Source organism: Dipodomys merriami, unplaced genomic scaffold, assembly GCF_024711535.1.
Source record: "Dipodomys merriami isolate MVZ:Mamm:240054 unplaced genomic scaffold, mDipMer1.0.p SCAF_45, whole genome shotgun sequence".
Classification (NCBI taxonomy): Eukaryota; Metazoa; Chordata; class Mammalia; order Rodentia; family Heteromyidae; genus Dipodomys; species Dipodomys merriami.
The window spans coordinates 7,323,477-7,340,109 of record NW_027206013.1 but is presented as its reverse complement, the minus strand read 5'-3'; the positions used below and the strand labels follow the sequence as shown (position 1 = coordinate 7,340,109).

The following is a 16,633-nucleotide window of genomic DNA, read 5'->3' as shown; positions in this document are numbered from 1 at the left end:
ATGGTGCCATAGCTGGCAGAGGACAATCCCAGTGGTTCCCCAGAATGCTCATGCATGCACCACAATTTTCTAGCTCTCGTCTCCTTTAATTCCTGCTAGCAAACAAATAGCACACTGACTTCAAAGGAGATGTTAGTGTTCCCATTTCATAAATGAGGACAGACTTAGTTAATGAGCTCACTCAGCAGTACACAGTTGCTGAGCAGACCAGGGGTTAAAACCCTACACCCATATGTGCTACCTCAGGATAGCCTCTGGGAATGTGTCTCTGTGGAGTCCAGTGTGGACCACCCCAAGCCAGCTTGTATATCTCTTCAGACTGTCATAGCTAAGAAGCCAATGAGTGACTCAAAGCTGCCAGTGGTGGCATTTGCTGAGTTCCTTTCACCGTTGTCCAGATGTGTGTATTTATGTAGTTGTGATCAATGTAAAGCAACAAGAAACATCCAGTGGGTTGTTTTGTTTTTTGTCTGTCATGGGGCTCAAACTCAAGGCCTGGAAACGGTCTCTGAGCTCTTTTGCTTAAGGCTGGTGCACTACCACTTTGAGCTTCAGTTCCACTTGTGGTTTTTTAAGTAGTTAATTGGAGATAAGAGTCTCACCCCCACACAGAGCTTGTGGGTCCCAGAGCATGTCAGCCATGCCTCAGTGTTTGTCAAGGCCTGATGCACCATGTCCTTTTGCTGCAGAGTGGAGTACATGGAGAAGAGCAAGCACCTGCAGGAGCAGCTCAACGAACTCAAGACAGAAATTGAGGCATTGAAGCTCAAAGAGAGGGAGACTGCTTTGGACATTCTGCACAATGAGAACTCAGATAGGGGTGGCACCAGCAGCAAGCACAATACAATTAAAAAGGTACCCAGAGTCTTGTGGCTTTTGCTGATCAGGACATTCATTAATGAAGTGTGAGGTTGGCATCTGGTTTCCTCAGGAGCCGAGTCATTAAACTGTTGTCATTTTTTACATGTATTTAGTTGAGGGAATTTTTCAACTCCTGCCAGAAAGGGAATTTAATCTGCCAGTGACCATGAACCCATTGGCTTGATGGAAGTGGAGCTCGTGTTGAAAGCCCTGATGAGATGAATCTCTGTTAGAGGGCAGGTTTTGATCCGTCATTGAGCACTAAAGCGATTCTGTCTTTAAAGCCAATGAGAACTGCCTTACTTAATGAGGAGGGACAATGAATTAGAGGCTGTGAAGAATGAAGTCCCTGTTGGTCTTTTTGTGTTTTTAAGCTTTGTTGGTTGAGAAACTATATTCCATATTTTCAACTTTTGTCATCCTTAATATCTTAAACAACTTTAATACTTTTTTAAATGAGGCTCATAGTATCCCCTATTTCTCCCTTGATAATTTGGAACCCTCAGTATTTTAGGGGTTTAGAAATTAAATTCCATGTTCATTATCAGTCCAAGAGTGTGTGTATATGTGTGTGTGTGTGTGTGTGTGTGTGTGTGTGTGTGTGTGTGTGTGTATACATCACTTACTTGAACTAAGTAGAAAGGTCCTCTATGACCAATTGACACTCTACCCTTAACTGATTGCCCAGGATCAGGTTAAACCTATAAAATAGCCATTATTAAGGTCTGATCATTCTCTGGAAATGGTGGCACATACCTATAATCCCAACTCTTAGGAAGCAAGAGGATGAGCCGGGTGTCAATGGCTCACGCCTGTAATCCTAGCTACTCAGGAGGCTGAGATCTGAGGATCATGATTCAAAGCCAGCCTGGGCAGGAAAGTCTGTGAGACTCTTACCTCCAATAAACCACTAGAAAAACAGAAGTGGCGCTGTGGCTCAAGCAGTAGAGCGCTCGCCTTGAGCTGAAGAGCTGAGGGATAGCACCCAAGCCCAGAGTTTAAGCCCCCCCCCCCCCCAAAAAAAAAGCAAGAGAATCACAAGCATGAGGAAGCCTGGGCTACGTAGCTGCATAGTGAGACTCTCAATAAAACAACAACAACAACAACAAAAAACAAAGCCTGCGGATTGAGTTTAGATAATGACTGATGGGTTATATTTCTAGTCCTTACCTTGGTCTTTAAAATAGTCCCCAGTTTAAGGACTGTTTCTGTTTTCAGCAGGTAAGCTGTGATTAAAAACCCCATAAAAACCTGTCCCTCCCGGCTATCACATGGATACAGAGAAAAGCCTCTGCTTTTTCCCTCTTAACTCATTATAGTTGGCACTAGGTAGAGAATTCCTTCTAATGGTATATTCTAGGACATTCCATGTTCTTCTTTTCTCTGGCTTCTGTCATTTCCTAGATTGCCCTTCCAAAACAAAATTTCAGAACAGTTAGTTAGCAAAAGGCAAATTAAAGGAAGGCCTCAGCCATGAAGCAAAAAGGTAAAAGTGATTGCACCAGTGAGTTTGTCAGTGCCCAGGGAGCCACCTCTCCCTTCCCCCTTATCACCTGGGTACCCTCAGCCACAGGAGACTGCGGTGCTCAAAGCTAGGGAGGCTCATTTTCAAGCCACGAAAAACAAAGTCACTTGTCATGATCTCAGACCTGTCTGAACATTTTGCAAATGGCACGTGTAGCATTGTTGATTTCACAGGGTGTGTTTTTGTTTTTCTTCATTTTATTTTGCTGGTTTAGCCTCAAGCCCAAGGCAGAAGACCTATCTGCATTTGAGCCCTCAAAGTAGGTTGTTCGCAGGTACTCTGTCTGTGGTGATGGTCCTGCCCTCTGTGATACTAACCATGCATGAGCTTGCCTGTCTCTGTCCTTGGACCACTTGGAGCCCTTCTGAGGGCAGGTGGCATCTGGGTACTGGCCACAGCATGCTTTGGGACTGAGAACAGGCCTCCGCCATAGGGGGCCAGACCAGCCTCCAGAGCCTGGAAGGCTGCCTTGTTCCGAAGCGCATGTCCGGGCTGCAGGTCCAGCCATCCTGCCCATCTTGTGTCACTGTGTCACTTGTGTCACTGGGAAGATAATGACTTCCTGTCCAATCAGGTCTGTCTACAGTTCCTTTGTCTTGGTGGTGTACTTCTCAGATCAATAACCCTAGCATGGAAATGGGCCAATTTCGGTGCTTTTATGACTGGTGTCTCTCCCTGCGTGGTGGCGCGCTCTGCAGACTCGTGGTCACAGCTGGCAGCATCTAAGCGTGGTCACTCCTTTCCCCCTGGAGCTTCTATCTTTTGTACACACCCCTTTTCTTTCTGAAAGCAGCAAACACCCCAGGGTCTCATCTCTAAGTCAAGCTGTGTGGCCTGTGTCCCATTGCTGCTCTAAAGGGTGTCTGAGCGTCCGTCTCTCGAGTGGGAACGGTCTCACACTGGAACAGTCCTGTCGCTGGCACCCAGGGGACGAGCAATCAGCAGTTGTTGAGTGAATTAATTGAACGGTTGCTACTTATTCTTTCAACATGCCTAGGCAGTGGAGAAAATTCATTTTGCCTAATAATAAAATGATATCCTGCCTTTGCTTCTCGCCTAATCCCCAGTCGTACCCCTGCCAGTGAGCCTAACACCATCCAGCAGGGTGTAGGATGCGTCCTTCGGAGTCCTCACTACAGTGGAATCGAATAAGCTCCCTGAAAGCTTCATACCAGAAGAGATCTGGCATAAGATAGATGGTATTTATTCTCGTTATCCCAGCAAGAAAGGTTAGCGATTAAAGCCCGAGATAGAGCTTTAATCAGATGGATGAGAGCTGTCAGGGGCTCCGAGACTCCATGGTGTGAACCCTGATTTGGGTGTGATTTGAGCCCTGATTGATTGAATAGGCTCTGTTTCTTCAGCTTCATGCCTACCTTGACATTGGTATCTCCAACACAGAGCAGGGTAATGCTGAAACAGGATGTCAGAGTGGACAGGCCAGTTGGATCTTTGCCCAAGTGGCAACCCCAGTGTACCTAGGTGGACCCATTGTGCTTTACTGAACTTTGTAAGTAGAAGGAGAATCAAGAGTTCAAGGCCAGCTTGGGCTCCACAGCAATACCTTATCTCAAAGAAAAAGAAAACAAAAGATTAATCAGGGATTACTAAAAATGGGGACTTGGCTTTTAAATATTCCTGGAGCTGTTTTTAGCGTGACTTGGTTAAACAGTGCTGGGTTTTGCGGCATGCTAAGTTTGAGGCATGTTCCATTTGTCACAGGTTGGCAGGCCTTATGGCCAGTAGCTTGGACTATTAATTGCCTACCTGTATCAAGGTTCTTAAGTCATGCCTGTTACAAGCTGGGCCAATGCCAGCGTAGCAGAAGACAAGTGCTGCTTCAGGCTTTGGAAGTATGGGTCCCTAGGTATCAAGGGTCCACCTAGATCACTGGGGATGAGAAATACAAAGGCTGGTGAAGAGTTTCCTGTGTCTTGAGAGCTCATTAGTCTGGATCCAAACCAGCCTGCATTGGTTTTTGTTTGGTTTTAATCATTTTTTTCATCGTAGATTTTGTAAACCAAAGTGTGGGTTTCCTTCCTACTAACTAAAATTACAGGCCTCTTCCTCCTTTTTGCAGTACCATCTGCCTCACTGAGGGGTTGTGTCTGATTTGGTCTCAGCAGATCCTATGGGGTCTATAGAACTAGCCAAGGCTATCTCAAAGGCTCACCCTTGACTCCCCAGGAGTGAGCATGATGAGTTGGGATGCTGAGAGGTGGTACGCTGTTTACCTGGGGTTACCCACTCTTCCCTCCTTTCTCAGAGTTCTTACTCTTAAAAGCATCTGGGCTGGGATGTAGCTCAACTAGAGCACTTGCCCAGCACATACAAGGCCCTGGTAAAAGGATTTGGGGAAATAGAACTATGGTTCAAAGTGGTAGATCTCTAGCCTTGAGCCAGAGAGCTCAGAGACAGCACCCTGGCCCTGAGTTCAAGCCCCATGACCGACCAAAAAAAATTGTAAGCTCAACTGTTTGTAAGATACAGGAGAGTGGAGAGATCAAGGCCACCCAGGTAAAGTTAACATAGTGAGGAACAAAAGTGCAAGCCAAGGGCTGGTGGCTCACACCCATAATCCTACCTACTCAGGAGGCCAAGATCTGAAGATTCAAAGCCAGAAAAGTCCCCTGAGACTCTTACCTCCAGTAAACCACTCAAAAACTGGAGGTGACGCTGTGGCTCAAGCGGTAGAGTGCTAGCCTTGAGCACAAAGAGGCTCAGGGACAGTGCCCTACAACCAACAAAAATAAAAAATAAATAAAAAGTGCAAACAAAAAGGCAAGGCATGTAGCTCCATTGTAAAGTGCTTGCCTAGCACTAAGGCTCTGGGACACTGGGGATGAGAGATACAAAGGCTGGTGGTAACCTGAGCAGGGCGTCAGGGATGGTACCGGTGACCCAATACCGCAAAGATGCAAAAAGAAAGAAGGAAGGAAAGAAAAGAAAGGAAGGAAGGAAGGGAAGGAACTGACCCCCTGCACTCCCCCAGGATTATTGTGATGTGAAAGATGAGGCATACAGTGGGGACTCGGTGATACACAGATCTGCTTGTAGACTTGTGACAGGGACATACAAAGGCAGGCAACAGTGGGCCCCCTGTTTGTGCCATAGCTGGTGATGAGCCTGTTCATTGATGACATTAATTATAATTATATAATCACACATATTAACACTGTAAATGTCGTTGAGGTGAAAACTTCTCAAGGGCCAGAATGAACTTTACTTCTCCTGGTCATGTTTGGTTTGGGTTTGCACAGAGCTGGTATTCTTGTCCTGCTGCTCTTGCGACCCCCCCACATTTCCATTCTCCCCAATTGATGGTCAGTGCAGCTGGTTTGGCATTTGTTGAATCAGCAGTACTAGTGATCGAAACCTCCCTGGGCAGCTGGAACTCTTCCTTCTCAGGAGGGAGCCCCTCTTGTTCCTGCCATCTGAGCCGGCAGTCAGGCTGGGTGGGCCTCAGAGCCGCTGTGCTGCTGACAGCAGTGGCCAGGGGTGGGTTCGCTAGGCCACCACACCTAGAGCAGAAAACATGCTCCACTCCTCCAGGGTACGTCCACTCCTCCAGGGGACTGGTTTCAATGCCCTGGTTTGAGGCTAGCCCACAAGTCGTCCTTTGTGTGCCCCCTAGTCTCTGAAGGATCCAAGTTTCAGAGGAAATGGCCAGATGAGAAATAGTGGGGGATGGAACCAGGAAAGCTTATTTCATTCTTAGATGGTTGGGAGCAGCGTGTCCAGCTGCGGATCCAGCCATGGTCCTGCTGCAGAGGAGCGGGAAGAGCAGAGCCTTGACATTGATGGGAAGTGCAGCCGCCTCTCCTGGATCAGGGAGACGCAAAAGTCCAATGTCCTCTTCTATTTCTGCCCAGTCCCCTTGGAGACACAGGGTTGGCAAAGTGAAATAGAACACTTCAGACACCAGAAGAGTGATAAATCACAGGGAGATTGAATATGCATGAAAGGCGTCACCCACAATTAAAGTGAGCCACCACCAGAGCCTCCCTCGTCACCTCTGGTATACTTGGCCAGCCTTGAGGCTGCTAACTAGTATGTGATTCCTGTGTCAGCTCTCCTTAGGACCCAGTAAGCCAAGTGCTCTGCTTGCTTTTAGAAGCTAGGCTTTGTCTGGTAGAGCAACCTTGGCCCTGACATAAAAGCCAGTGCCCTAGCTCCTATGTTCCAGAATCTTTCTTTCCTTGATATATTCCAGGGAGGAGGGGAGAAAGAGGAGTGGGTTATAGCAAGTGGGGTGGGAGTGACAGAAGGACTGGATGTGGGCATAAGACCCCCAGAAGAAAGTGCCGTGGGCCCTGCACTCTTCTTCTTGGCTCCTGGGTTCTGGGAGTACATGGAAGGCATTGGGCACCAACTCTGAGTGCCCTTCCTGTGGCTCGTCCCAAAGGCTGTTCCTGAAACCCGTGCTCACGTGTGGAGTTTCCTGGAATCTTGTCACTGCTGAGAACTGATGCTTTTGCTAGCTCTCTACACAGAAGATTCTGCTACAGGCTCTTTTCCAAGAGGACAACCCAATCCTGGTTGATTGGGAGACTTTACCTAGTCAAGCAATTGTTGCTTTTGGGGAAGTAGTGAGCTTACAAACCCTGCCTTGCAGCCTAGGATGTTTTATGACTATTTAGAAGTGCCTGTAGCCATTACTGAGCCTTATTTGATGCAGTAAAACATTCCATTTGGCCCCTGGGTGCTCTCCCTGGGCACCTTATTTGTGACTGTAGCAGTGGGAAGGAAGAGGCAGGATGCAGACTCATTCTGTGGACTCAGGGTCTGTTCTTATGAGCCTTGCCATGATCTCTGTTTTGAGATTGGCAATTTAAAAGTGACATCAGTATAACTGGACCTTTTTCCTAAGACTTGCTTGGAGAGCTTGATGGATACCATTTAGCCTCCACCTGCCCAGTGAGGTGAATCAGGCTGATTAGTGCATTTGTCAGCTGGAAGAACGGAGTAGCAAAAGGCCTCAAAAGCATCACGGGGGCTACGTGGAGACACAGGCAGGTAGTTTGCAGAGATGTTGATACTGCTTTAGGTCTCTGAAGGATTCGTATACAAAAGGGCCTCCCAGAGGTTTCCTGGGTAGATTTCTCTCTGGAGCTAATATCAAATTGGGATAGCTGTGGCCTTTCCTTCCACCTCTGCTTAGAGATATGTGTGCGGACAGATGGCATTTGGGTGCAAGCTGTCACTAGCAAGACTGCAGAAGAGCTTAATCTGGCCACTTTGCAGCAGCGACCTCCCCCTCCCCCCTCTCTAGGTCTCACTTGGCTTCAGTTTACAGAGGGGAATGTTTATCACACCCCAAACCAAAGATGATGCTGGAATTCTCCGCGACTGGATCTGGCTGTCACCTTTCTGCTCCAGAGCCTGCTTTTTCTCCCCATGGATTCTCTTGCCAGCGAATCTGCATGTCCTTTCCCATCTCCGCCCTCCCCCGCGCCTTCCTTCTCAATATGTAGTGGCAGGGAGGAAGTATAGCACGATTTTAGGGCTGCATTTCAATTCCACTGCATTTATGTGGGACAAGCAGAGTCTGAGCACCAGGAGTTATTAGGTTAGTATCTAAAAGGAGTTGAGCGATGTGGGTCTTATTGTTTAAAATGGATGACGCTCCCCCCTCTCCTCCCTCACCTTCCTTTTCACCTCCCTTGGGATGAGTGGATTGAGGCGAGGCCCCCAGAGACTAGTTGAAGGAATCTTGGTGCTCTGATTAGTTTTGCTCTCCCAGCTTAATTGTAGAGCCTCCTCTCGTCCGCCAGTGATAGCCCAAGTGGCTCCGTCTCCTGCCCGCTCCCCCCGCCCCCTCTCCCCGTGCTTTAGGAACAAGATTACCACAATGCTGCCTTGTGAATCAATTTTCTTTCTGTGCTGATGAGAGTGTAATTCATTCTTAATCAAGCACTAGCTGCTGCAGGCTCCACACGGAATACATTTAGCTACCCTCTCCTCACCCTGGAAAGTGGTCCCCAAAAGGACTCTTAGAGGAGAGCTGGCCGTGGGGAGCGGGCAGCCCACCTGGCATAGTGGCTTTCCCAGAGGGGCCTCTCTGAGGGATAATGTTGGAGGATCCCTGGCGTGTTGGCAGTCTTCCATTTTGGCCACCAGGCAGGGAAGCATTTGTCACAGGTGCCTTCCAGGTTTGATGTCTCTAGGCCCTAGGGCCCTTTCTCAGAGTATCTCCATGCACTGCCTGTCTGTCAGAGCAGTGAGCAGGAGCCAGCTGGGGCTGCAGATTGTGTGCCTGGGTTAGGGAGAACTAGCAGGGTCCCAGGTCCTTTTCCAGGTTTGGAAGAAGCCAGTTTCATATTTTATTTTATTTTGGTTAATTTTTCAGAACTAAGGATGGAACCCAAAGCCTTGCACATGCTAATAAGCAAGTGTTTTGCCACGGAGCCCAGCCCCCAGCCCTAAACCTCCTAGGTTTTTTGTTTATTTTATTGTAAAGATACTGTACAGAAGGGTTACAGTTACATGAGGTAAATAGTACATTTCCCATCAAGCATTACTGACCCCTCCTTTGTTTTTCCCCTACAATCCCTTCCCTCCCACCTCCCCAACTCCTCCCTCCCCTCCCGTTTGTTTGTTTGGGGGGGGGGGTCCGGTTGTGGGCCTGAACTCTGGGCCTGGGCACTGTCCCTCAGCTCTTCAGCTCAAGCCTAGCGCTCTACCACTTGAGCCACAGCACCACTTCCGGCTTTTTTTTTTCTGCTTATGTGGTGCTGAGGAATCGAACCCAGGGCCTCAGGCATGCAAGGCAAGTGCTCTCCCACAGAGCCACCTTCCCAGCCCCTCCTGTTTGTTTTTGAGGCTAGGACTTAACTCTGTAGCCTAAGCTGGCCTTGAACTGGAGATCTCCTACCGCAGCCTCCCAAGCGTTGGGATTACAGGTGTGCACTAACACATCCAGCCTCATGTTTTTGTTTTTGTTTTTCTTTTTAAGAAGATAGATGTGTTTCCCAAGGCCACACTGTCTAAATTTGATGGATGTGTCCTTTTTCATAATATCACACATAGCTTGGAGAGTGGAAAGTTGGCCTAGCGCTGCCAAGAAGCCTCCTGTCCTGCCCTTCCACAGCCTGCTGATGTCACACACCACTGGCCTGCTGATGGAGTGGTGGGCGAAGGAGAGGTGACTTCCAGGCCCAGTCTGTTGGTGCTGGGCAAGGAGAAGCCAGGCCCCTCACGTGGGTCAGAGGCCTGTAAGAGAAACAGAGCCATTACATAGATTTGTTACAGAGGGAAGCAAAGGAAGTGGGTCTCTTCAGAATGGAATTGGATCGGTGACAGACCTGAACACCCGCTTCAGCCAAAAAAGAACTTAATTCCTCCTGTATTATTCACATGGCCAATTCTAATCAGATACAAGGAGACAGCTGGGAGAGAGCAGCAGGTTAGCCCAGTGCCTGGCGAGGAGGCTTTGTGTGTATGTGTGTTATCTTTAGGGAACTGGCAAGAGCACTTGGGGTTGGAGACTTTGAACAGCCTTCTCGAAGGAGCAGGGCTTGATTACCATGTCTGCCATGGCTGGCTCTGCGTGGTGTTTGGACCCCAGCGTGAGAGTGGCATGGCCGTTTGTGGTCCCATTCAGCAGAGCTTTGCCCATTGTCTCAAAGGAGGACCACCAGAGCGATGCAGCATCACTCACGAGGGCCTAGCAGTATGTCCACACCCTGAACTTTCCACATTCACGGCCTTCTTGGTGTGTGAGTGAGCTTGCACCACACATTTAAGGGGTCCACTCTTCCAAGCTCCCCCATCCCTAGTCATCCCCCGCAGCAAGCAAGGTCTACTGTTCCACCGCCAAAGGGAACACAAACATTTCCCTTGGGTTCTGCTGCAAAGTGTGACTCACAGAGTGGGTGTAGCGCTCTGATCAGTGTGCCATGGGACAAGCAAGCACCTCAGTGGACCCCTTCCATGGCACTTTCTCCTTGTCTCCACTGTGAAAAAGAGCCAGGCTGGTCGCAGCAAGATGGGTCAGTTGTTGGTGTGGGAGCATGCACCTTAGGGTGTAAGAGTTGCAGCAAAAATAGAGCGTTTAATCCATTTTTCTGAACGGAAAAGGACTCACAGAGGCAGGATTTAGTTAGTGAACGGTTTGCTTTGCAGCATGTCCTCTGAGCCTTCATCTGTTCCAGCTGTACTGTCATGGTGAGGGCAAGCTCTGCGGGACAGGCCCTGCCCCACCTGCATGGGTGGCAGAGGCCAGGCAGACAAAGTCACCCAGGGCTTCTCTTTCCCCACTGCATGCCTCCCTCTGCTCTGCAGCACGTCAGGGGAGGATGAGGCTGAAGAGTAGGCGGAGGCCAGGTGGCACTGGGAGGGTTCACCATTGGAGAGTAAGTGCATGCTTTGACATTCCCAATGGCATTGGAAGTACACGGGGCTGTACGGTAAGCCAGAGGGATGGGGGGGGGGGGCAGGTGAAACTGATGCCAGGTTTCAGCTGACCCGTCCAGTGGGTCCAGCAGCCTCCTCGGATGCCCGGCATGGTTAGACTAGTGGCTTTGAACACTTTCCTTGGGGCTGAGATGAAACCGCTGGCACCAGAGAAGAGGATTGCTGAGTCCTGCCACACAGCCTAGCTGGCAGGGATGGTGGGGAACGGTCCCCATCCCCTGAGGAGCACCCTATGTCCTAACGGGCTTGTGCTGGAGTAACTGGAATCTGGCACGGCTGGCACCTCAAGGGCACAGCCAGCAGCGCCTTGGGTAGAGGATCCAGGAATTCTTGGAGCCAACATTGTGTACACACCACAGGAGTCCCCCATAGCCTGGGCTCCCTGCCTGCAGAAGCGGCCCAGCCTCTCAGGGCAGCTCAGAGGCTAATACAGTGTGTGACCCCAGCATTGCCTGCTTACAGGAGCCAGCACTGGGGGAAGAGGGTCCAAGCTGGGGTGGGGCTGGGGTGGGGAGAAACCCATTGCTACTGCAATTAGCAGTGAGGACTGCCCAGTCCTGGGCACACACCTGGTGGGCATGCCCAGGGGGAGGCGCTGCGTCTGTTCTATGTACAGGCAGCAGGATTGGAGCCTGCCCAGGACTGCTCAGCTACTTGTTGGGACAGAGACCTTGAGTCAGCTGGTCTGTGTCTGACCAGAAGTGGCTGTGTCACAGCCCTGTCCTTTTCATTCAAACCCTCCTCCCAAAGCGTCTTTGTTCCAGGTCTGGCAGTGGGTCTCTGTCTTCCCCAGTTACCATCCTGCTTCCCCCAGCACAGGCGCACACCTGCTGGGCCCTCTGATGGCACCCAGGCAAACCGCACCCGTCTGGAGGGAGCTGGCTTCCCCAGAGCACGTCTCCCTCCCTTCCCCATGGAACTAGGCTTCCAAAGGGCTCCTGGAATCGGTGCCACTGAGGAAAACAGCTCCGATGTCTTCCCTGCGTTCAGCTCGTTAGTCGGGAACTTCAAGGCCAAAAGATTTGGCAGGATTTAAAGAGTCGGCTCTCAAGCTGTCTCCTCTCGAGCACACTAATGCCGTCTGCCTTTTGATGGTGAAGTGGTCGGTTTGGGCCTCCCTCCCTGCCTTCTGAGGCCTCTGCAGACTCAGAGCTGCCCCAGGGCCAGGCCAGCTGGCCTTGCCCCATGGCTTATCTCTGCCCGAGAGAGGCTCAGCGAGGCCAGGACGTTCTCGGAGGCCGCCAGCTCTTGCCTTCCCACCGTGGCTCACATCCCACCCACCCACAGGGTCTGTGCCAGCCGTCAGCTGGACATTTGGGAATGTGGAGTCCGCAGAGTCGTCCCCCCTCCAAGGGCCAGTTTGGGGAGCAAAGCGGGGCAGTGCTCAGAGCTCAGGCCGAGCCGCCCTTCCATCCTGCTGCTTCTCACCCTGGGCAGCCTTCTCAGGCGGCATGCATCCGGGGCACCTGCCGTGCTGGCTGGGGTACGCTGCCCCCGGGCACTGGTCCTTGCCGAGCCTCTCACCTCCCAGCTGTCCACTTCTGGGTCATGTCTGGGCTGGCTTTGGGCCACCCAGGGAACCAGGAACAGCTCTTCTCATCTGACCCAGGCCTGCCTTGCCCAAGGCTATGCACTCCTCAGGGTACAGAATCTGAAGGGCCTGCCCTATACCCCAGGTACAGTGTGTGTGAGATTCTAGAACCACAGCCAGGACCTCTGTCTCTCTCTGTGAAAAGGTGAGGATCCCAGTGGATCATACTTATAATCATGGCTATCAGGAGGCTGAGATTTGAGCCTCCCAGTCTGGAGCTAGCCCAGGGAGACAGATCCTTGAGTCTCATCTCCAGTGGACTTGGAAAAAGCAGGAACTAGGACTAGAGGTATGGCTCATGTAGAATGCCAATCCTGAGTGGAAAACAAAAATGAGGGGTCCTGAATTCAAGCCCCAGAACTAGTATAAACGAACAGCAACCACCAAAAAAAAGTCAGAATTGGAGATGTGGCTCATTGTCTGTGAGCTAAAGCACAAAGCCCTGAGTTCAAGTTCCAGTACTGGTGGGAAAAAAGCAACATTGAAGACATTTCCTGCTGCCTCTGCCTGCCTGCCATCCTTCCTGGCATGTCCTCATCTGTCACCTCCACATTTGCATTCCAAACAAGGCTGGGACCTTCTTTTGGCTTCCCTGGCGACACTCCAAGCCACCTTCGAGGTCACACCACATGGCAGGATGGGATCAGCGAGAAAGAACAGACCCCGAAGCCCCTTTCACCCTCTCCTCTGCTCTCTTACAGCTCACTTTGCAGAGCGCCAGGTCCCGGGTGGCCTTCTTCGAGGAGCTCTAGCACGTGACCAGCCACTTCTGCTGCTCCTGGCGCCAACAGGATGGGCCCGACACGTGGGAACCATCCACAGGGCTGGTATGGAGGCTCCTCAGGGAGCTCCAGAACTTTCTCCAGTTGAGTGGGAGCCTTGTCTCCTTCATGTGCAATCGCCTTTGAACTATGACCTGGTAGAGGTTTCTTCACATTGTTGTTCTTCTGACCTGCATCGTTCATTTTTTTGAGACTTTTTTTGGTCTTATGTGGGATCCCATACTTCTTCCTGTGTCCCAGGTGCCCTGGTGCGTGTGCGTGTGCGTGTGTGTGTGTGTGTGTGTGTGTGTGTGTGTGTGTGTGTGTGTGTGTGTGTGTGTGTCTGCCCTGCTGCAGAGGTCAGGACTGCTTCTCTCCCCCTCCCCCCCACCCTCACCCCACGAGGACCTGGCACACAGTAAAGAAGAAGCACTGCCCTGCCTGCTGCATTAGCCTGGAGAGCTTGTCTGAAGCTCAGGACCAGCCAGGCACTCCCAAAGCCGTACTCTGGCTGACGGCTAGTGATGGCCAGGCAGAGCAGCTGTGGCTGGGGAGAGGTAGGGGGCAGAAGCTGTGGTGAGGGGCTGAGGACTGGGAGGTGGGCAGAGCCGTGTGCACGGGGATCTGATGGGACAGAATGCTCACCACGCTCCACCAGCCCAGGGCCAGAGGCAGACGGGAACCACAAGTGTCTTTCCCGTCCCTAGGAGCTACCAGCTCAAGCTCATGGGTGCCTACAAAGCCAGCCGAGACTGGGGCTCCCTGGGCTCTGAGACCCCACGGGAACGTGTTCTCATTGGCTCCTATGACATGGGAAGCTCCAGGTGTCCTGCTGGTCTGAATCTGCCCTCCTCCACCAATCCCAGCAAGCCTTCTGAACGCTGTGCCTGAGCCTCATTTGGCCTGTACCCTGCCCTGTCTCTGGGCTCTCCTTTATATCTCCTCAGGCCCAGCCCAAACGTGACACAAGAAGCCACTCAGTGACAGCAGGCTGGCACACACAGGCCTCCATGGCAGGCTGCAGAGCACCCTCCAGGCTCGCTCACTCCATGGCTAGGGCCCATCTTCGGATTCTTTCTTTTCTTTTTGGAGGGGATGGGGGTGTATCAGTCCTGTAGCTTTTGAGCCACAATCCTCATATCTCAGTCTCCTGAGTAGCTAAGATTACAAGCCTGAGCTACTGGCACCCAGCTATGTGTAAACTATTCTTAAAGATTTCAGATCATGCCCATGTGGTAGTTTTTCTTTACATTTCGTGACTAGAATAAGGAATGTTATTTATAAGTGAGCATTTCAGTGCAGAGGACACTGACAGTTTTTCTTGTCTCTGCTTCCTAAACCTTAGGGAGCCCTGTGTGTCCTTGCTTACCGTAGTAGAGTGGACACAGCTGCTGGCCACTCCCCCTCGGACTGCTCGTAGGGCCAGCACAGGGTTCAGTCTGAGATGGGCTTGGGTGAACAGCTGGGCAGCCACAGTAGAAAATCACTGTGGAGCCAGAACTGAGACTCCCTTGGGTTGACTTCGGTTCTTTTGTGTTTTCTTTTTTGTGCCGCTGTAGGGCCTGAATTCTGGGCCTGGGTGCTGTTCCTGAGCTTTTTTGCTCACTCTACCAATTGAGCCACAGCTCTGCTTCCACTTAACCAATTGTCAATAAGAGTCTTATGGACTTCCCTCCCCAAGCTGGCTTCAAACCACCATCCTCAGATCTCAGCCTCCTGAGTAGCTGGGATTACAGGTGTGAGCCACTGGTACCCAGCTTCTGGTCCTTTTATTCCTCCCTTGCTGATATTGCTGTGGCCAAAAAAGGGCTCCTTCAGATCTTATCACTTGGCCTTTGGTGCAGAGCAGGTGATATTACTCAGTCAACAAGAGATCAGGTGGGGCTTGAGATCTGAGAGCAGAGGCAGTTGATCACTAGTGGTTCTGTTTGATTTTGGACAAACAGATGGCCATGAGATCCTGCTGTTTGCACTCGCAGGCAGACCTAACCAGGTACCCTGGGCTGGCCACCCCTTCTAGGCCACCTTGCGTGTCACTCTTGTTCTCTGGGATCCAGGGCAGGAATATGGTATAGAATCCAAGTGGGGGCTGTGGCTGAGTCCCCTTGAGCTGAGCCATAGCTATTCAGAATCGGAGCCTCTCTAAGCAAGACTGTCTGCTCGGCCTAGAGCCCCTCCTGCATGTCCTCCAGGGCTCCCTTTTCTCCTGATCTGTAAATTTAATCCTTAACAGTGGCTACGGGGCACGGAAGTGTGATGATGGTTTATAAAAAATGATGTTGCGCCTTGTTTTTTTTAATTTAACTGCAGTGTGTCTCTCTGAAGTCTAGGAGATATTTGTGAACTGTGGCAGATGTATCTGGGGCTGACCTAGGAGGGAGACCTTCCCCCCTAAACCCACTCAACTAGAAGTTCAGAGCTCTCCCTAAAGGGAGAGGATCAGGGACCCCGAGGGTCTCCAGCCCCAGGAGGAGGACGCTGAGGAAAAGTGGTGCTTGCGGCTGAGGCGGCTGCTGTTTCTATGCAGGGTTTTAGAGGGAAGAGCCTGTCAAGGAAGGAAGTCTCTGGAGTCTGGGGTGAAGGGGGGACGGGAGGTTGCAGGGCCCTGGCCGCAGTGTTACTGGTGGACATTGGGCAAAAGCTGCACGATACCAAAACCAGCCAGGGAGCCCGTGCAGCATAGTCCACAGCCCATGCTGTGGGCCATAGCCGGTCACACATCATGATCAAGGCTGCAGCTCAGCCATGGCCGCGTCCCGACCCGTGGTCGCTGCTGTTATTCATGTCCGGACGGGTCTGGCAGACAGCGCTCCATGGCATTACACAACACGTCCCGAGTGACTGCACTGTGTCGTCCTGGGGACACCTCTGTCTCCCTCCTTGTCTCTCTTTCTCTCCCTCACAGAAGTCCAGAGGCTGACAATCAGCAAGAGTGACTAAGAGCCCCTGGCCAACAGGGCTGGGCCCTCCAGGCCTTGGAGGATTTGGGCCTCCCGTGTTGTCCCGGGAGCTTCCAGGGATAGCCATTCATTCTCAGATGTCAAGTGGCACTTGTCCCTGTGGGTCCTGTGTTACACCTTCTGTCAGGGCCAGGCCATGGAAAGCTGTGTTCTGTTCTTGGGATTGCTGTAATTAAGTGATTGTTCTAATAAAAGTTCTAAGCTGTAATGGCTTGTCTTGGACTTCCTCGACCTGCTTCTTGCTCAGACACTTGAGATGGGGCAGGGCAGTGTGGCAGGGCCACCTTTTGTGGCTCCGTGAGGAAAGGGTTCTCTGCCATCTCCTGATTTCACCTTCCTCGGCCTTGGCCAGAAGAGAATTGCCACCTTAACCCCTTAACCCCTTCACTTGGGGTCCCTAAGTCCAAACCTGAGAAGGAGGGGCCCGGCCAGGACTGCTCTCCAGGCACTTCTGCTTCTCAATCTCCTCATTTTAGTTTTTGGGAGGTGGAGCTGGCAGGTGCCCATTTGCCTGCATGAC

At 51.3% G+C, this 16,633-nt stretch overlaps 1 protein-coding gene across 3 annotated transcripts in view; it reads left to right on the top strand.

Annotated features, from left to right (window-relative positions):
- The window catches only part of Nf2 (NF2, moesin-ezrin-radixin like (MERLIN) tumor suppressor), a 94,076-nt gene extending 77,755 nt beyond the window's left edge, over positions 1 to 16,321 (top strand). The window contains exons 15-17 of one of the 3 annotated variants that reach the window (XM_069994572.1): positions 690 to 855; positions 2,601 to 2,645; positions 13,094 to 16,321. In XM_069994572.1, coding sequence (XP_069850673.1) covers positions 690 to 855; positions 2,601 to 2,636 — 202 coding nt within the window. In that variant the 3' untranslated portion in view covers positions 2,637 to 2,645; positions 13,094 to 16,321. Of the gene's footprint in view, positions 1 to 689; positions 856 to 2,600; positions 2,647 to 13,093 lie in introns of those variants that run through there. The other 2 variants (XM_069994571.1, XM_069994573.1) reach the window with 2 other exon arrangements.
- The last annotated feature ends 312 nt before the right edge of the window (positions 16,322 to 16,633 follow it).